The sequence below is a fragment of the Misgurnus anguillicaudatus genome, chromosome 3 (assembly GCF_027580225.2).
Source record: "Misgurnus anguillicaudatus chromosome 3, ASM2758022v2, whole genome shotgun sequence".
Taxonomy (NCBI): Eukaryota; Metazoa; Chordata; class Actinopteri; order Cypriniformes; family Cobitidae; genus Misgurnus; species Misgurnus anguillicaudatus.
The window spans coordinates 39383933-39406760 of NC_073339.2; the positions used below are offsets into that span (position 1 = coordinate 39383933).

The following is a 22828-nucleotide window of genomic DNA, read 5'->3' on the forward strand; positions in this document are numbered from 1 at the left end:
TCTGAAAGACAGTTTAAGGAGAAATGATTAGATGATTTATGTTTAATAGGCAAAGTATTCAACAGGTTCTTGTGACGTATTCATGAAAATATGGCTGCTTTTGAATGCTGTAAGGATTTGGTCAACCAGACAAAGTTTCAAGTTATTTGTGTCCATACCTGTATTTGCACTGAGATAAGTGTGCAAAATATGCAAGTAAAAGGCAAATAAACAGTGGCAATTTTACAATATCACAGTATGTGAACTACTATACTGTTATACTGCTAAACAACAGCTCCATCTGGTTCTCACAGGAGCTTTAAAGCTTTTAATTTTTCCCGTAATATTGTTTCTTTAACACTGTCAAACGCAATCCGAATGTTCTCTGTGTCCACCGCAGTAGTAAAGTGATAGAAAAATGGGCGACTGTTGTCCACTGTCATCATCCTCTCCCTAAAACACTCAACGAGAAATCTCTGCACATCTTCCAGGCTGTGCGGGTCACCTTGGAATTCTGGAAAATACTTCCGGATATCTGCAGTCTGTACTTTCTCTGCCAGCAGGTCAGTTTTGTTGAAGAAGAGGATGAGGGTTGTACATTTGCGAAAAAAGCTGTGGCAGAGGACGACCTTAAAGACTTCCAAGGAATCAGCCAGGCTGGTGCTCCCATTTGAAGAATAAGGCACTTCCATGACTTGGTCGAACTCACTGGAGGCAACCATGAAGAGGACGGTGGTGTTGTGGCTACCATGGAATCTCTGCGTTGAACGACTTCTGGTTATCAAGATATTACGGTGCACAAAATAACCGCTAGCTGTGCAGAAATTACGTGCATAGAGAATGTCCTGTTTGCAGGGAATGTAGCTCTGCAAGAGAGTGATTCAATTAAAATGATAAATTTTAACTCCAATGCTATAAGTGATGATTTACTCAAATACTCACCAGCTGACCAATGCGATTCATGTTGTTAAGAAAGTATTTCAGAGATTCATATGTCTGCAAAAAAAAACAAAGTGATATCATTGGCTGGGTGTTTTGATTGTTTGTAATGTCATATGTTGTCAGTGAAATCAGGCCTATTTAATATAGCAAAATAAGCATATATTACAACTTGCAAAAGTATGTCCTGTCGTCCCCTTTCTAAATGTGATTTTTACATTGCTTTAGAGATATAAATGTATTTGTGTAAGTAATATGTAATCATAATTTTTTGTTAGAGAGGGCACAAACACAGAAGCTGATCAGTTAAACACTTACCACCAAAAAATATATTTTCTTAGTCTTGCTATAAGCCTCCTGAATCCCAGAGTCGTTCCACAGAGAGTTGATAGCCGTAACAAAGCCTTGAAATTTTTCGGGCTCTAAATTCATATTCCAGGATACAACAGACGTCACCAACATGTTGTTCTCATTGGCTGGATTTCCCCATGGGATGCCCATACTGATTTTTTCTATAACTAATACTTGCAAACCCTATAGATGACAAAAGCAAGTCTTTGATATGTACCAGTGTACTGAATGTTTACCATTTTCATTTACTAAAGTACTGTATTTATGTCATTACAGGATTCTTAAAAGATAAAGAACATTAACAAATAAAATAAATATGAGAATGTTTTAAATGTACTTAATATTTTCTATTTTTTTTCTTCTTGATATTACTTATGTTCCCATAGCTTATTATTGTGTTAGCAACTCAAAATTTATGGGTTTGATTCACAGGGAACACTTACTGTTTGCATGCATTTTGAGTTGCTTTGAATAAAAGCGTCAGTTATTTCATCTTAATTATGGTATTTCCCTACTGAAAAAGCATGCTAAAACCAATCTAAACTGGTTTTATTTGGTTTCTCAGACCAGCAGACCTTGTTTTAGAGGACTTTTGGACACTTTTTAGATATTCAGGCTGAAGGTTTGGCTAAGCTGGTTGGCTGGTTTTAGCCAGTTTAAATTGTAAATAGCTGGTTTCCCAGCCTGGTCAAGCTAGTGGGTCAGCTGGTCTTACCGTACCTGGTGGATTACAACATACATGTCCAAAACATGCCTGTTTAGTATTTTTAATGCAGTTTTTTATATTTTGCTTGTAACTTTACAGATTTAATCCTTACTGAAAAATCCTGCTAAGACCAGCCAAGCTGGTGAGCTGGTCTCCCAGCTTGGTTTAAGCTGGTATTGCAAGCTGGTCTAGCTGTCATTTGGTCACTTTTTAAGCTGGTCAAGCTGGACTTAGCTGGTCAGACTGACCAGCTGACCCACCAGCTTTGCCAGGCTGGGAGGATTAGCTTAAACCAGCTACTGCTACCTTAAACCAGCAAAAAGCAGCTACCAGCTTATGCTGGTCTTAGCTGGATTTTTCAGTCCTAGGGATTTGTTTCTACGTTAGCTAACACGAACTAACAATTGAACAATACTTTTACAATGCATATTTCAAATCAAAAGTTGTGGTAACATTACTGTATTTAATGCACAATGAACAAATGTATTTGTATCAACTTGTCATTACAATGATTGATTAAAGCTGTGAAAACATATCGCTTATTTGTCAATGTATAAAACGTCATCCTACCTCTATTATGTTTTTGTAAATTGTCCGTCTGAAGTCGATCAGTTCTTGTTGACTGAACTCTGGTCCGGTAATAATGCGCATTTGTTTAAGGAAAGTGGATACCCCGCTTTGAGAATTTCCCACAACAAAAAGCACCTCAGGAAGCATAAAAACACCTCGCTTCAGCATAACGTCAATCTTACGGCTCCTCTGCCGCGCCACGCGCTCCTGTTTCGAAGACGAAACAGTCGGTAGAAAACTCCAACTGAACTTTTTCGACATCTTTCTATATGAGCATTAGAGATTTTTTCTTAAAGAGGTGGCGAAGTGGTTAAAGCTGTTTAGGTTTCTTATAAACAGATCTATCTGTAAGTCAATTCCTATTCCGTTCTTTAGGAATGCCAGAAATCAAACCCTGTCAGATCTAAACTAAAGCGGAAAAAACAAGCAAAAAAAAAAAAAAAACTGGAGTCGTCGTGTTGTAAACACAGCATTTTCATTTCTTACACTAACCAGCAGGTGGCGCTGCTGTAACAGGTTTCAACCTCGACTACTGTACCCAAAATTCAAAGCCATTCGCCAACAAAAACTAATTAGATCATTGCGCTAGATGCGCTAAAGTTATTTGATTCCAGGGAACACATATAATAAAATGCACATTGAATGCACTGTGAGTCGCTATAGATAAACGTCTCTGGCAAATGGATAAATCAAATATCACTTAACAAAAACATAAATGACTTGCTTAAGTCATCTGAGCTTTAATGTGTAAAACATGTACATCCTAAGGCAAAAAGACAAATGCAATGTATGTAAGTGTGCAAAGAATGCAGGTAAAATGCATAAAACACATTGTGAAAAAAGTGTCCAATATCACAGTATGTGAACTATTATGCTATACTTTTATACTGCTAAACAACAGCTCCATCTGGTTCTCACTGGATCTTGACCTTTTTAATGTTTTTCTGCATTATTATTTCTTTAATGCTGTCAAACGCAATCCGAATGTTTTCTGTGTCCACCGCAGTAGTAAAGTGATGGAAAAATGGGCGACTGTCGTCCACTGTCGTAATCCTCTCCCTAAAACACTCAACGAGAAATCTCTGCACATCTTCCAGGCTGTGCGGGTCACCTTGGAATTCTGGAAAATACTTCCGGATATCTGCAGTCTGTACTTTCTCTGCCAGCAGGTCAGTTTTGTTGAGGAAGAGGATGATGGTACATTTGCATAAGGACCTATTGCAGAGGACGGCCTTAAAGAGTTTCAAAGACTCAACCAGGCTGGTGCTCCCATTTGAGGTGTATAACTCATCCATGACTTGGTCGAACTCACTGGAAGCAACCATGAAGAGGACGGTGTCTTCGTCATCGGTTGTGTTTTCGTCGATCGGATCACAAGTGGACGACGTTAATGCCAGGTGTAAACAGTGTTCAAAACGTTTTGAGCTCGTCCACTTTCGACCACTTTCAACCACATCCAGAGGTAGTCGAAACCACTTTCGATCGGATCGCTTTGGAGTTGCGGAACGCACATGTGGTTGAATGCGTTCGAACAGGCACACGCGACCGCCTTCTCTCCGCCCATTTATCTAATCTGAGGTATTAAACACAAGTTTTACGTCTTTTTTGACTTCTGGCGTGAACATTCGGTGAACAGCGCTATTTTTAGCCTTTCATTGATAAAACTAAAGCGGCTGATATCCGTAGTTTCGCTTTGAAAGCGTGTGAAAGTTGCGCAATCCTATTTCATCAATTGTGCTGAAAATTCAGAGAACGCCCTTACATACACACGTTCAAAATTCTGTGCAGCATGTTTACTTGCTAAACAAGCAGTGGACTCCGACATAATATTCGTTTGTGTCCATATAAACTCATAATTACTCCCACTCGGGTTTGAATGACAGCAGAGAGACTCGCCCACCGTCTCACAGACCACCCTCACAGTATTCAGCACAGAAGCGGTCGAAAGTGGACAAAAGAGACGGATTTAAATACCAGGTGTAAACGTAATGTGTCTCTCTCGTCCACTTGTGATCAGATCGATGAAAACACATCTTAATACCAAGTGTAAACAGCAGCTTAGATTCCGGGGCTGTCATTGCGTTAGATGCGCAAAAGTCAAGGGTTTGATTCACAAATATAATAAAATGCACCTTGAATGCACAATGAATCGTTCTGTATAAAGGTCATTGGCAAATGGATAAATCAAATGTCACTCAACAATAACTTAAATTGCTTCTTTAGTTTAAGTAAATGTCTTTTTGAGCTCTAATGTGTAAAACACGTACAACCTAAGGCAAAAAGACAAATGATTCCCTTCCATGCCATATTGGTTCAAGTTTACATTTACCAGACACCTTATCCAAAGCGACTTATAAAAGTGAGAAAAATAATAAATAGGTTCATCTTAGGGAGGCAAATATATAATAAGAAGTGTTATTACCGTTTTTTACTACACACTACAAAATTTCCACACAATTTGCACAATTCTACTCCAATGAGCAAAACACCTCCACAGATTTGCACAACATTACACACAGTGATTTGTAAAACTCTACACACAATTTCACAACTAAGGCCCTGTCCCAAATGGCGCACTTCATGTGGACTTTCGGTCTCGTGGCCTTAAATTGCGCATTCTTGCTTAGAATAAAATCATTGAAGACCGTGTTGGTTAAATGAAAACTAATAGCATTTTCACAAATATGTGTATATGTTTTGACTGAAGTGTGTCATTTTGCAAAACAATCTAGGAATTATGCAAATTGAGTGTGGTGTTTGGATAATTGTGATTATATTTTGAAAAAAGAACCTGGTTTTCAAAATTGCGTGTGACAATTGGAAAAAGAACTAAGTTACCTTCAGCTTACAAACTTTTAACAGTTCTGAAAGACAGTTTAAGGAGAAAAGATTAGATGATTTATGTTTAATAGGCAAAGTATTCAACAGGTTCTTGTGACGTATTCATGAAAATATGGCTGCTTTTGAATGCTGTAAAGATTTGGTCAACCAGACAAAGTTTCAAGTTATTTGTGTCCATACCTGTATTTGCACTGAGATAAGTGTGCAAAATATGCAAGTAAAAGGCAAATAAACAGTGGCAATTTTACAATATCACAGTATGTGAACTACTATACTGTTATACTGCTAAACAACAGCTCCATCTGGTTCTCACAGGAGCTTAAAAGCTTTTAATTTTTCCCGTAATATTGTTTTTTTAACACTGTCAAACTCAATCCGAATGTTCTCTGTGTCCACCGCAGTAGTAAAGTGATAGAAAAATGGGCGACTGTTGTCCACTGTCGTCATCCTCTCCCTAAAACACTCAACGAGAAATCTCTGCACATCTTCCAGGCTGTGCGGGTCACCTTGGAATTCTGGAAAATACTTCCGGATATCTGCAGTCTGCACTTTCTCTGCCAGCAGGTCAGTTTTGTTGAAGAAGAGGATGATGGTACATTTGCGAAAAAGGCTATTGCAGAGGACGGCCTTAAAGAATTCCAAGGACTCAACCAGGCTGGTGCTCTCATTTGAGGTGTATAACCCATTCGTGACTTGGTCGAAGTCACTGGAGGCAACCATGAAGAGGATGGTGGTTTCGTACTCGTAGCTAAGGTAATATTTCCGCTTTGAACGAAGTTCCGTTATCAAGATATTACGGTGCACAAAATAACCTCTTGCTCTGCAGGATTCGCGTGCATAAAGAATGTCCTGTTTGCAGGGAATGTAGCTCTGCAAGAGAGGGATTAAATTAAAAGGACAAATTTTAACTCAGATGCTATAAGTGATGATTTAATACTAACCAGCTGACCAATGCGATTCATGTTGTTAAGGAAGTATTTCACTGATTCATATGTCTGCAAAAAATAAAAAAGTGATATCATTGGCTGGGTGTTTTGATTGTTTGTAATGTCATATGTTGTCAGTGAAATCAGGCCTATTTAATATAGCAAAATAAGCATATATTACAACTTGCAAAAGTATGTCCTGTCTTCTAAATCTGATTTTTACGTTGCTTTAGGTATATTAACTTGTTTGTGTAAGTCATATGTAATCATCGTAAGATGTTTCTTAGGGCACAAACAACAAAGCTGATCAGTTAAACACTTACCACAAAATTATGCATTTTCTTAATCTTGCTATAAGCCTCCTGAATCCCAGAGTCGTTCCACAGAGAGTTAATAGCCGTAACAAAGCCTTGAAATGTATGGGGCTTTAAATTCATATTCCAGGATTCAACAGACGTCACCAACATCTTGTGCGTCTCATTGGCTGAATTTTCCCATGGGATGCCCATACTGTTTTTTTCTATAACTAATGCTTGCAAACCCTATAGATGACAAAAGCAAGTCTTTGATATGTACCAGTGTACTGAATGTTTACCATTTTCATGTACTAAAGTACCTTTTTTATGTCATTACATGATACCTTTAACTGCCAGCTCAACAACGGTTGAGCACATTTTGAGTCCCTATATTTTATTGAGAGGAGTAGCTGATTGAGCCATCTCTACTATTTGTTTAAGATATGTTTTGCCAAAAAAATCCACTAGATATCAACGTGTCAATCAACAGCACTTGTCACAACACATCTTGTTATGTGAATTTTAGAAAGAAAAAAATCACTTCTGTTATATGAACTGTTATTGTTGAAATTTTGCATGAAAACCATATTTTTTTGACATATTACACTGTAAGAGCCCTAACTTTACAAAATTATGCTACTTGGTGCCATGAAAAAATATGTTTTGAATAATTTTTCAAAAACATGCTCAACCAAACAGTTGATTTGTCACTTAATGGTAAAAGTAGAAAAGCTAGGGTAATGTTTTCAGATCATCCATTTCTGCAGTCGGAGTGTACTTTTTGCTATGAAATATACATTTATGATCATTCACAGCTATGAATATGACACCGCTATTGTTATTTCTTATTGAATATATTGAGATCATTTCTTAAGTATGTATTTTTGCCACTTCTGGATATTTTTTTGAAATAACTATAATGAATTCATATAATTAATGTATAGAAAACATAATTACTGATTAATTAATCAAAAATGACTTCTTAAATTATGTTTTAAATTGTTTGAAGGATTGTTTGTAACATTGGCTTACTCTACACAGCATTGCTGGTTTACAAAAAAATGTTAAAGGGGCCATGTCACAAGACTTTTTTAAGATGTCAAATAAATCTTTGGTGTCCCCAGAGCACATATGTGATGTTTTAGCTCAAAATACTATATAGATAATTTATTATAACATGTTAAAATTGCCACTTTGTAGATGTGAGCAGAAATGTGCCGTTTTGGGTGTGTCCTTTAAAATGCAAATGAGCGGATGAAGTGCAAACACCGATCACAATGATGGTGGTTTGTTGAAATTGAAACTTAATTGTGCTGTGAATTATTTTCTCTGTCTCTCCCTCTCTGCACTTAATGGCAGTGCTGTGGTTGGAAAGTGCAAATGAAGGGGCGGTATTATTATAATAAGAGCTCCTTCTGACATCACAAGGGGAGCCAGATTTCAATTACCAATTTTTCACATGCTTGCAAAAAATGGTTTACCAAAACTAAGTTACTGGGTTGATCTTTCTCACATTTTCTAGGTTGATGGAAGCACTGGGGACCCAATCATAGCACTTAAACATGAAAATCTCAGATTTTCATGCCATGACCCCTTTAATTTATCTAAAAAAAAAAGGCAAAAAAATGATTTTGCACTACCAAACTTGACAGTGTGTTTCTTAAATCATAAAAGACTAAAATGCTACTGTATTACTATCTTTGGCCTTCTTTTATTTTAGGTTTTAAATGCAGAAAGTCCTTATTTTTGTTACTTTTGGTCATTTTTATTGCAAAAAACATGAAAACATTTCATTTCCTGTATTAAAATGAAAACATGAAATATTTTAATATGTTATACTTCAATAAATAAAGAAGATTTAATATACAAACCGTTTTATTTTGATCATGTTTGTAAAAATTTTTTATTATAGTTCATATTTTCTCATTTCCATAGTATGTGTTTGAATTCCTTTACGTGACATATCAACCGATTGGTAGAGGCCGATTTAAAAATAATGAGTGTTGAAAAAATACATTGTGTTAAGTGGTGACATAAGGAGATAAGAAATGCAAACAATTTTTTTTTCAAATGCCTTTTTCTTGGTGCGGCAGTTAAAGGGTTAAAAGGTAAAAACAATAACAAATAAAATAAATATGAGAATGTTTTAAATGTACTTAATATTTTCTATTTATTATATTATTATTTTTTCTTGATATTAACATTGTGTTAGCAACTCAAGACTTGTGGGTTTGATTCACAGGGAACACAAAGGCCTACTCATAAAAAATGCATAGCTTGCATGCATTGTGAGTTGCTTTGCATAAAAGCGTCAGGTATTTCATCTTAATTTAGCAGACAGGTTTTAGAGGACTCTTGGACACATTTTTGATGGTCAGGCTTCAGGCTTTGCTAAGATGGTTGGCCGGTCTTAGCCAGTTTAGATTGCAAGTAGCTGGTTTTCCAGCCTGGTCAAGCTGGTGGGTGATGCAGTTTTTTTTATATTTTGCTCTTGTAACTTTACACTAAGATTCCATCCCTACTGAAAAATCCTGCTAAGACCAGCATAACCTGGTGAGCTGGTTTAGGCGGTCTCCCAGCTTGGTTTTAGCTGGTATAGCATGCTGGTCAGACTGGAAGACCACCTGCTTTGCCAGGCTTGGAGGACCAGCTTAAACCAGCAAAACCCAGCTACCAGCTTATGCTGGTTTTAGCTGGATTTTTCAGGGATTTGTTTCTACGTTAGCTAACATGAACTAACAATTGAACAATACTTTTACAATTCATATTTCAAATCAAAAGTTGTGGTAACATTAATGTATTTAATGCACAATGAACAAATGTATTTGTATTAACTTGTAATTAAAATAATTTATTAAAGCTGTGAAAACATATCGCTTATTTGTCAATGTATAAAACATCATCCTACCTCTATTATGTTCATGTAAATTGTCCGTCTGAAGTCGATCAGTTCTTGTTGACTGAACTCTGGTCCGGTAATAATGCGCATTTGTTTGAAGAAAGTGGATACCCCGCTTTGAGAATTTCCCAAAACTAAAAGCACCTCAGGAAACATAAAAACATCTCGCTTCAGCATAACGTCAATCTTACGGCTCCTCTGCCGCGCCACGCGCTCCTGTTTCGGTAAAAAACTCCAACAGAATTTTTTCAACATCTTTATACGAGCATGAGAGATTTTTTCTTAAAGAGGTTGCGAAATGGTCAAAGCTGATTACTTAAGAAGAGGTTTGCTGTAAACAGATCTATCTGTCAGTCAACTCATACTCCTTTCTTTAGGAATGCCCGAAACCAAACACTGTCAGATCTAAAGCGGAAAAACAAGCAAAAAAAAAAAAAAAAAAAAAAAAAAAACGGGAGGGGTGTTGTAAACACAGCGTTTTCATTTCTTACACTTACCAGCAGGTGGCGCTGCTGTAACAGGTTTCAATCTCTACTGTACCCCAAACTCAAAGCCATTCGCCAACAAAATCTACAAAATCTAATTAAAGCATTGCGTTAGCTGCGCTAAAGTCATGGGTTTGATTCCAGGGAACACATATAATAAAATGCACATTGAATGCACTGTGAGTCGCTCTGGATAAACGTCTCTGAATAAATCAAATGTCACTCAACAAAAACATAAATGACTCGTTTAAGTCACAGTCTTTCTGACATTTCATGTGTAAAACAAGTACAAGGCAATAAAACTTTACTTTCATAGGCTACGATATTGGTTCAAGTTTCATTCATGTAACATTAAAATTTAGCAGACACCGTTATCCAAAGAAAGCGACTTATAAAAGAAAAACAATAAATAGGTATGCAATTGCAAATATATAAGAAGTGTTATTAAGTTACTTTCAGCTTACAAACTTTTAACAGTTCTGACCGTTTAAGGGGAGAGAAATGATTAGAGGATTTATTTTTAATAGGCAAAGCATTCAACAGGTTCTTGTGAAGTATTCATAAAAAGATACATTTATAGCTGTTTTTGAATGCTGTAAGGTATTTGGTCAACCAGACAAAGTTTCAAGTTATTTGTTATGTTCACAAGATGAAGTTACATTCGTGCATTAAAATGTTTGATGTGAGGCTTCAACAGCTGTACAAAAAAAGTAGACATTAAATAAAAACAGTAAAAGAAATAAAACATCTATTAAAATATTATTTACAGTATAGATACAGTATATAGAAATATATAAGCATGTGTGGTGTGTGCACGTATGTCTTTAAAGTGCAAATGCTCACATACAGTAGATGTGCATACCTGTATTTATTTTATAGTGAGATAAGTGTGCAAAATATGCAAGTAAAAGGCAAATAAACGGTGGCAATTTTACAATATCACAGTATGTGAACTAATATGCTATACTATTATACTGCTAAACAACAGCTCCATCTGGTTCTCACGGAATCTTGAAATTTTTAAGGTTTTCCTGTATTATAATTTCTTTAACACTGTCAAACGCAATCCGAATGTTCTCTGTGTCCACCGCAGTAGTAAAGTGATAGAAGAATGGGCGACTGTCGTCCACTGTCGTAATCCTCTCCCTAAAACACTCAACGAGAAATCTCTGCACATCTTCCAGGCTGTGCGGGTCACCTTGGAATTCTGGAAAATACTTCCGGATATCGGCAGTCTGTACTTTCTCTGCCAGCAGGTCAGTTTTGTTGAGGAAGAGGATGATGGTACATTTGCGTAAGAACCTATTGCTGAGGAGGACCTTAAAGAATTCCAAGGACTCAACCAGGCTGGTGCTCCCATTTGAAGTGTAGTAGGGCTCATCCATGACTTGGTCGAACTCACTGGATGCCGCCATAAAGAGGATGTTTTTGGGATGGCAACAGTCGAATTTCCGTGTTGCACAACCTTCTGTTATCAAGATATTATGGTGCACAAAATAACACCTAGCTGTGCAGGATTTGCGTGCATAAATAATGTCCTGGTTGCAGGGAATGTAGCTCTGCAAGAGAGTGAATGAATTAAAAGGACAAGTTTTAACTCGGATGCTAAAAGTGATGATTTAATACTCACCAGCTGACCAATGCGATTCATGTTATTAAGGAAGTATTTCACAGATTCATATCCCTGCAAGAAACAAAAAGTGATATCATTGGCTGGGTGTTTTGATTGTTTGTAATGTCATATGTTGTCAGTGAAATCAGGCCTATTTAATATAGCAAAATAAGCATATATTACAACTTGCAAAAGTATGTCCTGTCTTCACCCTAAAGTGGATTTTTCTAAATTGGATTTAAACTTGATATAAACTTGTTTGTGTAAGTTATATGTAATCATTATTAGGGCACAAACACAGAAGCTGATCAGTTAAACACTTACCACGAACAAATTTATTTTCTTAATCTTGCTATAAGCCTCCTGAATCCCAGAGTCGTTCCACAGAGAGTTGATAGCCGTAACAAAGCCTTGAAATTTATCGGGCTCTAAATGAAATTTCCAGGTTTCAATAGACATCATCAACATCTCGTGCATCTCATTGGCTGAATTTTCCCATGGGATGCCCATCCTGTTTTTTTCTACAACCAATGCTTTCAAACCCTATAGATGACAAAAGCAAGTCTTTGATATGTACCAGTGTACTGAATGTAGGGCAGTGACAGTTGTCATAACCCCTGTACCGCTGCGGTGGTGAAGTGCGACCTGCGGTGATAAAGTGCAGCCTGTAGTGGTGTGCATGTCACAGACTATGAAAAATGTAAAGTACAATCTCACCTAGCGAGATGTCTTTAAGTTTGTGTGAATGCAAAACGGCCTGCAGAGTCAGAGTTAGTGCGCTATTTGCAAGGGGAGATATCAGTGATGACCTGCTGGCTTGGGGGTCCAGCATCAAACCAGCATGGGGATTATGCTGGTTTAGCAGGTGGTCACCACCAGCATACCAGCACCAAAACACAACAAATGTGTGTGTCTTGCTGGTATGACCAGCATGGTATGTTGGTGCTAATGCTGGTTTAGCTTGTGTTCACTAGCAAACCAGCACCAAAACACAACATATGCTGGTCTTGCTGTTTTTTTCAGCAGGACATATTGCTTGCTTGTCAATGTTAATAAATAAAACGTCATCCTACCTCTATTATGTCTTGGTAAACTGACTGTCTGAAGTCAATCAGCTCTTGTTGACTGAACTCTGGTCCGCTAATAATGCGAATTTGTTTAATGAAAGTGGATTTCCCGCTGTGACAATTTCCGGCAAGAATGAGCACCACAGGAGCATGTGAGGTCCGCTTCAGCATAACGTCAATCTCACGGCTCCTCTGCCGCGCCACGCGCTCCTGTTTCGAATCCGAAACAGTCGGTAGAAAACTCCAACAGAATTTTTTCGACATCTTTCTATATGAGCATTAGAGATTTTTTCTTAAAGAGGTGGCGAAATGGTTAGCTGTTCACTTAAGAAGAGGTTTATTGTAAACAGATCTATCTGTCGTCACTTTCCTACTCCTATGCCCGAAATCAAACCCTGTCAGATCTAAAGTAAAAAAAACCGGAGGGGTGTTGTAAACACAGCATTTTCGTTTCTTACACTAACCAGCAGGTGGCGCTGCTGTACCATGTTTCAACCTCTACTGTACCCAAAATTCAAAGCCATTCGCCAACAAAAACTAATTAAAGCATTGCGCTAGCTGCGCTAAAGTCATGAGATTGATTCCAGGGAACACATAAATGCACATTGAATGCACTGTGATTCGCTCTGGATAAACGTTTCTGAATAAATCAAATGTCACTCAACAAAAACATAAATGACTCGTTTAAGTCACAGTCTTTCTGACATTTCATGTGTAAAACATGTACAAGGCAAATGCAATGCTTTCCTTTCATAGGCTACGATATTGGTTCAAGTTTCATTCATGTAATATTAAAATTTAGCAGACACCGTTATCCAAGCGACTTATAAAATAAAAAACAATAAATAGGTATGCAAATATATAAGAAGTGTTATTAAGTTACTTTCAGCTTACAAACTTTTAACAGTTCTGACCGTTTAAGGGGAGGGAAATGATTAGATGATTTATTTTTAATAGGCAAAGCATTCAACAGGTTCTTGTGAAGTATTCATGAAAAGATACATTTATAGCTGCTTTTGAATGCTGTAAGGGATTTGTTCAACCAGACAAAGTTTACATTCGTGCATTAAAATGTTTGATGTGAGGCTTCAACAGCTGTACAAAAAAGTAGACATTAAATAAAAACAGTAAAAGAAATAAAACATCTATTAAAATATTATTTACAGTATAGATACAGTATATAGAAAATATATAAGCATGTGTGGTGTGTGCACGTCTTTAAAGTGTAGATGCTCACATAGAGTAGATGTGGTATGTGAGATAAGTGTGCAAAATATGCAAGTAAAAGGCAAATAAACGGTGGCAATTTTACAATATCACAGTATGTGAACTACTATGCTACACTATTATACTGCTAAACAACAGCTCCATCTGGTTCTCACTGGATCTTTACTTTTTTAAGGTTTTTCTGCATTATTATTTCTTTTACGCTCTCAAACGCAATCCGAATGTTCTCTGTGTCCACCGCAGTAGTAAAGTGATAGAAGAATGGGCGACTGCCGTCCACTGACGCAATCCTCTTACCGTGGCCTGGAAAGGCAAAAATAAATTGCAATGGTAAATTACCCGGAGCTATACGACACAAGTTCTTATATAGAGACAGGAATAAAAAGGACCTCGCTTGGAAGAGTGTCAAAGAGGACATTGGGCAACCTGGTAAGTTGTAATACACATTTCATTTTTGAGTAACATGACGTTTATCGACCCGCGCCGTTTATTTTCCCCTTATAGTAAGGCTACCAAATACAAACCGGTAACTCTCTCGATAAATGCACAATCAACATCAGTCATCTTGCAAACAGACAACCACATAGCACTTGCCCCTCCCACAAGAAGCGGATTTTGCCCTGACGCGTCAAATTCTTGCTTTTTCCACGCATCTACTTCGCTCTAGACGCGCGAATGCATTCAAACTGTTCAAGCGGCAAACTAGGCGCTGTAGACGGGATTTTGACGCCTCAAACGCTGTTGGTGTAAACACAGCATAAGACTTAATGCTGCATTTTAATTAAATGTGGCCAAATACCATAAACCACACAAACATATTGTATTATACCAAATATACAAAATAACGTTGTTTTCCAGCAATGAAATAGGTGCACTTTAATTTATTAAACCAGTGGTTCTTTCATTTTTTCGGTGTGCGGACCCCCTTGTATACGGTGCATCCCTACATGGTCCCTCCAAAGAAAGTTTATGACATAAACATTTCAAAACTAAATATTTAAATAAAAATAAAAAACATTAAAGGAACAGTATGTAGGATTGTGGCCAAAACTGGTATTGCAATCACAAAACTTGTGGCCAAAACTAGTACTGCAATCACACAACTGGTGGCCAATACACAACATGATAACATAAACATCAGTTGAGGGCTGCAACTCCACTTTTTAAATGACAATATCCTGGCCAGACCACTGTTGTCAGTGATATAAGTACTTGAAATGAAAATGATTTCTTAATGTGTAGTGACATATCAGGGCCAGTTTATGATCAATTGATATACATTTCTTACATACTGTTCCTTTAAATTATACAACGTAGAGCTGTTGGTTAGTAGCTTTATTTTTCTGAGATTTATTTACACAATTTTAATAATATTAAATTAAATTAATATTATAATACATTTATTTATTTGATAAAATGTCATAAAACTGGGGCCCCCTGGCACCGTCTCAGGGCCCGCAGTTTGAGAACCACTGTATAAACCCATAACTGGGGTACATCTTAAACATAAAAAATCAATAGGGCCTTAATAAGGAGAAAAACATAAATAAATAAATATCAAATCCCAGTTCTTAACTTTCTTTCTATTAATGAAATAGATTAACACATTATAATATTAGTGAACTCCATGCTTTAAAGATTTCAAGCTGTTATAAAAGCACAATTTTGAGTTCATATGCTTTTTCTCTACTTGATCTTGGAAAAAAAAAAAACACGCAGCAGCATAATAAATAAAATGTATGTGAATTTGTTTGAGGTATTTTTCATAAACCCAGAATGTTAAGCTATTTAACAAAATATTTGTTTTATATCTGTGATTTGTCTATTTGCTCTGAAGTGGGTGAACATCATATGCGTGATTTCATAATTTTTGCTAATGTGACAGAACCTCAACATTGTATACTATTTCAACATACTTCCATTATGTTTTTGTAAACTGTCCGTCTGAAGTCAATCAGTTCTTGTTGACTGAACTCTGGTCCGTTAATAATGCGCATTTGTTTGAGGAAAGTGGATTTGCCGCTTTGACTGAGGCCCAACACTAAGATTGATACAGGCTCCTGTTAGGTCCGCTTCATGACGTCATGAAGCGCCTCGCGCTCCTGTTTAAAATCCGATGTTGTCGGTAGAAGACACCAGCCAACGTTTTCGACATCTTCCGATATGATCAAAATTTATTCTTTATTCTAAGAAGTGGCGAAATGGTCAAATCTGTTTACTTAAGAGGTTTCTTGTAAACAGATTTTACATGTCAGTCACTTATAGTAACCAAAGATAAAATGGACTTTCCACTTTTTCTTAAGGATTTCCCGAAATCAAGTACTCACGTACAGGGTGTTGCAGGTACAGCGTGTTCATTTCTTGCACATACCAGCAGGTGACGCTGCTGTACTACACAAAATTCAAATTCCCCAGGTAAATCTGGGTAGAGCATTGCGTTAAGAGCGCAAAGGTCATGGGTTTGATTCCAGGGAACAAGTATAATAAAATGCACCTTGAATGCAATGTAATAAACATGATATGTCTCCCAAATATTTAAATGTCAATTCCCTCACCAATAACATAAATTACTTCTTTAGGTCACTGCCTTTCTCAGTTCTACCAGAAAGACTCGAAGATAGGTTAAGACTTGATATATGAGTTTATTTAACAGTAGTTAGCAACCAAGGTTAGAATGTAACACAGTATAGTTCTTTGGCATAGGCCCCGACCATAGTTCAAATCCGGGGGTCACGGATTCTTGCGGTTCCTGTCTGAAGATGAAGACAGGCCAGAATCTAATCCCCAAAAATTGATCGCAATGATCGGTACCCACCAGTGTTTCTTTGAGGTTCCTGAAACAGATAAGAGAAATTGTTATCTACTGACATTGAAGGATGCCATAAGAGGCCATGGGATTACCGCTTAGGCCATAGAAGGCAGCGATATGCCCCAGAGAGATAGGCTGGAGAGATAGGCCGGAGAGATAGGCCGCATAGGCCGTAGAAGGCAACGATATGCCTAGTGGGAAAAGCCACATAGGCTTTAGAAGGCAAGGATATGCCAGACAGAGATAGGCCGCACAGGCCACAGAAAGCAACGATATGCCTAGTGGGAAAAGGCCGCGTAGGCCTTTGGAAGGCAACGATATGCCAGAGAAATAGGCCGCGTAGGCCGTAGAAGGCAACAATATGCCTAGTAGAAAAATGCCGCGTAGGCTTTTGAAGGCAACGATATGCCAGAGAGATAGGCCGCGTAGGCCATAGAAAGCAACGATATGCCTAATGAGAAAAGGCCGCGTAGACCTTTGAAAGGCAACGATATGCCAGAGTAAGAAATTATATAAATGGCAAAGGCCATGATTTAGCAAGGTTAAATACACCACCATCACCAGTAATTTGCTTAAACATACCTTGATTATTGCTTACCATAATTGAATTGAATGTAATAGTGTTTTCCTGCATACAGTGAAATTAGGAGCGCGGCTCCTGATGAAGAGAGACAATTGACGTATACATGCTTTTATATTGTCATTATAAAAGTAGGGAGAAGATTAGATGGTTACAAACAAATCTGACTGATGCTAAAGAATGCATGGTGTCTGTCGTGTCTTGGGTTTCCCCAGACTTGTACTCTTTATTTGAAGTTCTGTAATGTCATCCATGACTGTAGTTCTTGTAGTTATTTGGTCCTTGTTCTAGATTGTTTTCCAGGTGTGTCTTGATATCTTGTTTACCCAACGTGAATATATACAGTCCTGGTGTTTCAGTTGTCCTTTATCGATTATGTTAGCTGTCAATCACTTTTAAGTCCTGTATTCTGGTCTTCATTCTGGTTCTGCTTTGTGCACTTTTGGTTTTAAGAAATAACCCATTGCCTTGTCTTGCTTGCTTCGCCATGACACACAGATGATTATATACAATTCTCCGTTTACGATGTAAATTAAGACCCCCCAAAAACTGAGGCGCGGTACCAGTAGGGTTGTGCAGTTGATAGATGGACGTACTCCGAACGAAATAGCCTTCTAGATGAAAGTTTACAGCTTAAATTTTGACTAACCATAACAGCATGATTAAACGTAACAATTTTGTGCAAATAGTCTTACATGATATGCACTTAAGAAGTTCTAAATTATTTGTAGAAAGATCCTCCGCCACACTGGCAATCCAGCAACGATCGAAGCCGCACCATACACGACTGCGGACGTGAAACGTGACAACCTGCGTGCACGCGGCAAGTGTGCACGGCCAAATACTAACGAAAGCTAATTTCTTGTACATGTAGCAATTATGCATGTCAAATCCTTGCAGCCGTTTGTAATAAGAGTTCCTGGAAGTCGATAAGGAGGCCTGATGGTAATGCAGGCACTGAAAATAAAGCACTTATAGAACTGCATGTCACTAGTCTGAGTAAAAACATGTATATAGTTTTAAAATAGCTTGCCTCATGTATGCAGCCGCGCTGTTATAATGTTTTAAATCCTAGCAGCCGGTGTAATGTGGTTATATGGAAAGTTGATGCATGTTTCGCTATTTACTTGAGGATGCAGAATAAGTGGATTGTACGCACCTAATTCCAGACAAAGTTCCTTGTAAAGTTATTATTTAGAATCATAACTGCATGATTTTTGGCTTTCCCAGACGAAGATTTGCATCGTGAAACAATCATCACGATTTCTATGATCGTGGCTCTTCGGTGGTAAAGTGTCGTACGGTGCATGGGAGAAGTTCAAAGATGGACGTTTTCCTGGTCTTGTGTACAAGATAGGCTACAATAGTTTTCTGACAGTGTCAGAAATTCAGCATGATCACCGCACAATGCATTTGCTGTTACAATCTTATCGGAGTGCAAAAATCCTGCGGTGTATTCCAGGCTTTAAACAGAACATAGAATTAAATTAGAAACAAGTTATTTCAGATGCATTCCAATTCTCCAGTCATGTTGGACGTCATTAAAACAGCATGATACAATTGAAATTCAATAGTTGAAACACATAAGATAATCGAACACCACCATATTCAAACATAACACCACTTGAAGAAATATTTAGACATTATTTCCATTGGGTTCCATGTTAAAACAAGGAAATTGTGTTTATATTCTGTGTTTATAGCTGGTGGCACCACCATTTCGGGCGAAACATACGTTACCAACGTTCAACAGCACTTTAAATTGGGATTACGTGCTGTGATATAAAAGCTAGCAGTCACATTACATCTTCAAACCAGTGTCCAGACATCCGCTGTAGCCTACCCATGCGCATGCTCTGGGTGCCTGCATCGCAAACAAAGCACAATGCGCTTAAATGGTTCAAACTGATGCAAGCTGTTGTGTTCTTAAAGCAGCAAGGCGCGCGTTTTTCAACTGAAGTCTACTGCATAACAAACACACTCAACATGGTGTACAGGCTCAACTTTTGTTGAGACATCCGCAGAATGCAGTGCACACCGATCAAAACAACGGCAAGCCCTCAGGAATAACACAAATGCACGTTTTAATTGTATTAAATACACCACACAACCTCAGCTCCGTCTCCATATTGCCTGTAACATAGTCATTGCCATCTTTCGGTTGTAAAAGCATGTACTGTGCACTATCAGCCAATCCAGTATAATGAATAAGATAGCTTACCGTAGGAGAAGATAATCCAGATAAATAGATGGGATGGTCAACGCACCCGAGCTCGGATAAGAAGTTGACTGAGATCTGGAATAAAGTCTCATTTGAAAAGTACAATTAAAAGTTGATGCATACACGTACTTTATACATGTGCATAACTGAAGATCTTAAAGCACAAAGCTTTAGATGGAAACATTTATGCTGAACCCCGTGCTCAATAAAATTGACAATATGCATTACTATTGCCATTCGACCACACACACACTTATGATTTGCTCAGCAACAAAATGTGTGCTTGAAAACTATATTACCATAAGATTTAAAGTTCGAAAATAGCGTATCCCCGTATCCTTAAAGTCTGTAATTAGGATCAGGTGAGTGAAGATCTAACGTGAATATTTGCATTTGATATGAACAGTTTGCATGAATACTGTTAAGCATTAAGCAACTTGCATTGTAGTACCGTAGCAGGTAGGACGTTGCAAGACCTGTTACATGAATAAATAGTACCTTATATTATTGATGTTTTAGGGAAACACTGAAAGGGACAGTTCAGATGAAGCTCGTATACTTGGCGCATTCCTTATTCCAATGAAACACACGAACATTAGACCGCGTCATTTGCCTGTTTGCAGCATGTCATGCACTGCATACACTAGTGATGGGTCGCTCGCGACGAGCGGCTCTAAGAGCTGATTCTTTGTAGCGAACGAGCAGAGCCGAATCTTCAGACGCATGCAGGGGAGCCGGCTCTTCTAAGGGAGCCGAGCCAGAAGAACCGAATCTATGAAAAGAGCCGGACTGCCATCACTAAAATGTAGAGCCAGCGCTTGAGCCGAGAGAACCGAATCAATGGAAAGAGCCTGACTGCCCATCACTAGCATACACGCCGTATTTAATGTGTGAAAGTTTCGCGAGCAATAGTCGTTCATCCAAGTCGATTCCATGTCTTTGCTTCACAAAACATTCGCGTACGGTTTAAAACCAGTGATAAGCGGAGCATTTGGTATTGTAGACGAAAGACAAAGATCCTGTGATGAGGGAGATAACAGCTTCGGCATTCTTCCAAACCCGTGCAGGTGCAGCGCTTCGCCAATCAATGATGATTACTGACATCTGCTGCGGGCGTTCAGAGTGTGCGACAGTCAATATTAATATTACACTTTACAGATCATCCAAATGTTCCTGCACTGTACATAAAAAGAAACGCATGTGGTATCCTTCTCTGTGTACTGCAGGATTACACACTTAAGGAAGCTTGCAGACTTCCCTTTTTAAGTCTTTAACCTTTTGTGAGAGCTCCTCGCGATGTTGCAGGTGAAACGAAACGAGATAATAAAATCCCAGGAAACCAGTTCGAATGCCCGTTAAAATCACTCAACATTTGAATCGGCGTAATTCGGGTAACTAACGCTTTAGTTAGCATTAGCATATTCACTGGACATCGAGCGTGTAAATGCTGGCATCAGTATCTGCGAACGCAAAGACAGGTGAGTACGAGGTTTATATAGTATCAGGGGTGATTGATTGCACCTTGTGAAATGAATGACGTAACATTCGAGTTTCCTGGTAGAACTTGCGCAACGCTACGCTAAAGCTATCATTTCTAATGCATATGTACATATAAAGCAGAAAGGCAAGGCAATGCTTTTGGGGCAATTTTCAAATATATACGATTTTTTTAATCATACTATAAAGTTTCATTTACATTTAGGCATTTACAGTAAGCAGAATTTTAGAAAAGCAATCTTAGTGAGGTGTGTTACACGAGTTACATACAGCTTATAAACCTTCAACATTTCTTAAAGACACTTCCTGCTTAGAAAGAGAGACATGATTAGAGAATTTGTTCTTGTCAAGTTGGCCTTTTCATGGGGCTGTCAAAAGATTAATCGCGATTAATCGCATCCAAAATAAAAGTTTGTGTTTACATAACATATGTGTGTGTACTGTGTCTAAATATTATGTATATATAAATACAGACACATTCAGGTATATATTTAAGAAATATTTGCATTTAAATACTGTATATACATTTATATAATTTATATTATATATGAATATAAATATTTTATATATAAATATAACAAATTTTTCTTAAATATATACATAATTGGGTGTGTTTTTATATATAAATAATAATTATACACCGTACACACACATTGGTTATGTTAACACAAACTTTTATTTTGGATGCGATTAATCGCGATTAATCTTTTGACAGCCCTATAATGCCTGATGTGAGGTATAAAACAGTACAAAATTAAATACTTTACTGTAGATAAGATAGCTTGTTATAATATTTACAGTATAGTATAAATAGAAATTAAATAGCATTTGTGATGTGTGCAAGTATGACTTTAAATTGCAGATGTGTGCATATATGTCCATATGGGTATTCGTGTGCAAACTCTTATGTTCTAATACAAAATTGAGCTGTGTTATCACGTGTTGCAACTTGTTGCTGTGTATTCTTTTCTTTTTAAAAGTGGTCCTGCAATGCCATTCGTTTATTTTCTAGTCACGAAAAGCTGCAGTACTGTGTTTCGCCAGTGGGTGGAGCGCTATGCACACTGATGAAGTAGTAGACTACACACTCAACTATTTACTCACCCGTGGGTTATCACTTAAGCACTCTGATAAGCATAAGAAGAAATAATACAGAATCATCCGAATCAATGGGTTTAATTAAGTTAATGTTGATCTGTTGAACAAGATTTTAAACACCCACCGATTTTGGGGAACATCCAAATTTGGCAACAAATGCCTATGCTCAGACATACTTGACCAATAAAGCTCTATTCTATTCTATTCTATTCTATTCTATTCTATTCTATTCTATTCTATTCTATTCTATTACTTGACAATTCAGCTATGGTCTTATATGTTTATCATAATTTTTCTTCCCTAATTTTATTATATAAGTAAGGGGTAATAAAGGCAACAGTTTGTTATTGCAGAAATAAACCCAGACAGTGTGATCAGGACCTGATGCGAAGTGGAGGGCCTTATTTCACGATAACAACCGGCTGCCTGTACATTATCTCGCTTATTACACTGCTATTTACCTTATAAGTAAAGTAAGAAACATTAAATATTGATTTAAAAAATAAACAATTTTAATTGCTCAATTTTAACAAATGAAGACCTTCCGTAAGGAAAGCCCGTTTACTTTCGGCTTTAAAGAGCACCAATGGTCAGATTTTACATTTCCTTTGTTGTGTAGGTGTGTATTAGTACATGTTAACGATATGCAAAAGGTACATACCCCAAAGTAAACGATGACACGAGTTATCGTCTCCAACATAAATCTCTTTTCTTGGACTACAAAC

The 22828-nt window shown here is 37.5% G+C and overlaps 3 protein-coding genes across 4 annotated transcripts; all 3 read right to left on the minus strand.

The window, feature by feature from the left end:
- Positions 1-41: 41 nt before the first annotated feature.
- LOC141363524 (guanine nucleotide-binding protein subunit alpha-12-like) lies at positions 42-5324 on the minus strand. Its single transcript, XM_073866159.1, has 4 exons — positions 2546-5324; positions 1237-1452; positions 922-975; positions 42-845 (listed from the first exon to the last, which is right to left on the minus strand). The coding sequence occupies exons 1-4, from the start codon at positions 2804-2806 to the stop codon at positions 288-290; spliced, it is 1089 nt and encodes a 362-aa protein (XP_073722260.1). The 5' UTR covers positions 2807-5324; the 3' UTR covers positions 42-287.
- A 125-nt stretch (positions 5325-5449) lies between these two features.
- Positions 5450-9940, minus strand: LOC129444884 (guanine nucleotide-binding protein subunit alpha-12). Of its 2 annotated transcripts, XM_055205892.2 has the most exons (4): positions 9517-9939; positions 6636-6854; positions 6328-6381; positions 5450-6256 (listed from the first exon to the last, which is right to left on the minus strand). In XM_055205892.2, exons 1-4 carry the CDS (start codon positions 9760-9762, stop codon positions 5696-5698), a joined length of 1080 nt encoding a protein of 359 aa, XP_055061867.2. In that variant the 5' UTR covers positions 9763-9939; the 3' UTR covers positions 5450-5695. The 2 variants fall into 2 exon arrangements, with proteins under 2 accessions (XP_055061867.2, XP_073722262.1); XM_073866161.1 differs by lacking the exon at positions 6328-6381 and having other exon boundaries at positions 9517-9940.
- A 905-nt stretch (positions 9941-10845) lies between these two features.
- Positions 10846-13097, minus strand: LOC129444883 (guanine nucleotide-binding protein subunit alpha-12). The gene is made up of 4 exons (XM_055205891.2): positions 12678-13097; positions 11929-12147; positions 11623-11676; positions 10846-11551 (listed from the first exon to the last, which is right to left on the minus strand). Exons 1-4 carry the CDS (start codon positions 12933-12935, stop codon positions 10994-10996), a joined length of 1089 nt encoding a protein of 362 aa, XP_055061866.2. The 5' UTR covers positions 12936-13097; the 3' UTR covers positions 10846-10993.
- Between the last annotated feature and the right edge of the window lie 9731 nt (positions 13098-22828).

Coding starts and splice junctions, on each gene's coding strand:
- LOC129444883 (XM_055205891.2), bottom strand. CDS start 12,935: ATGTCGAAAAAATTCTGTTGGAGTTTTCTACCGACTGTTTCGGATTCG. Junction 12,148..12,677: donor TTTACCAAGACATAATAGAG/GTAGGATGACGT, acceptor TGTCATCTATAG/GGTTTGAAAGCATTGGTTGT. Junction 11,552..11,622: donor TGAATCGCATTGGTCAGCTG/GTGAGTATTAAA, acceptor ACTCTCTTGCAG/AGCTACATTCCCTGCAACCA.
- LOC141363524 (XM_073866159.1), bottom strand. CDS start 2,806: ATGTCGAAAAAGTTCAGTTGGAGTTTTCTACCGACTGTTTCGTCTTCG. Junction 976..1,236: donor AGAAAATATATTTTTTGGTG/GTAAGTGTTTAA, acceptor TTTTTTTTGCAG/ACATATGAATCTCTGAAATA. Junction 846..921: donor TGAATCGCATTGGTCAGCTG/GTGAGTATTTGA, acceptor ACTCTCTTGCAG/AGCTACATTCCCTGCAAACA.
- LOC129444884 (XM_055205892.2), bottom strand. CDS start 9,762: ATGTTGAAAAAATTCTGTTGGAGTTTTTTACCGAAACAGGAGCGCGTG. Junction 6,855..9,516: donor TTTACATGAACATAATAGAG/GTAGGATGATGT, acceptor TGTCATCTATAG/GGTTTGCAAGCATTAGTTAT. Junction 6,382..6,635: donor AGAAAATGCATAATTTTGTG/GTAAGTGTTTAA, acceptor TATTTTTTGCAG/ACATATGAATCAGTGAAATA.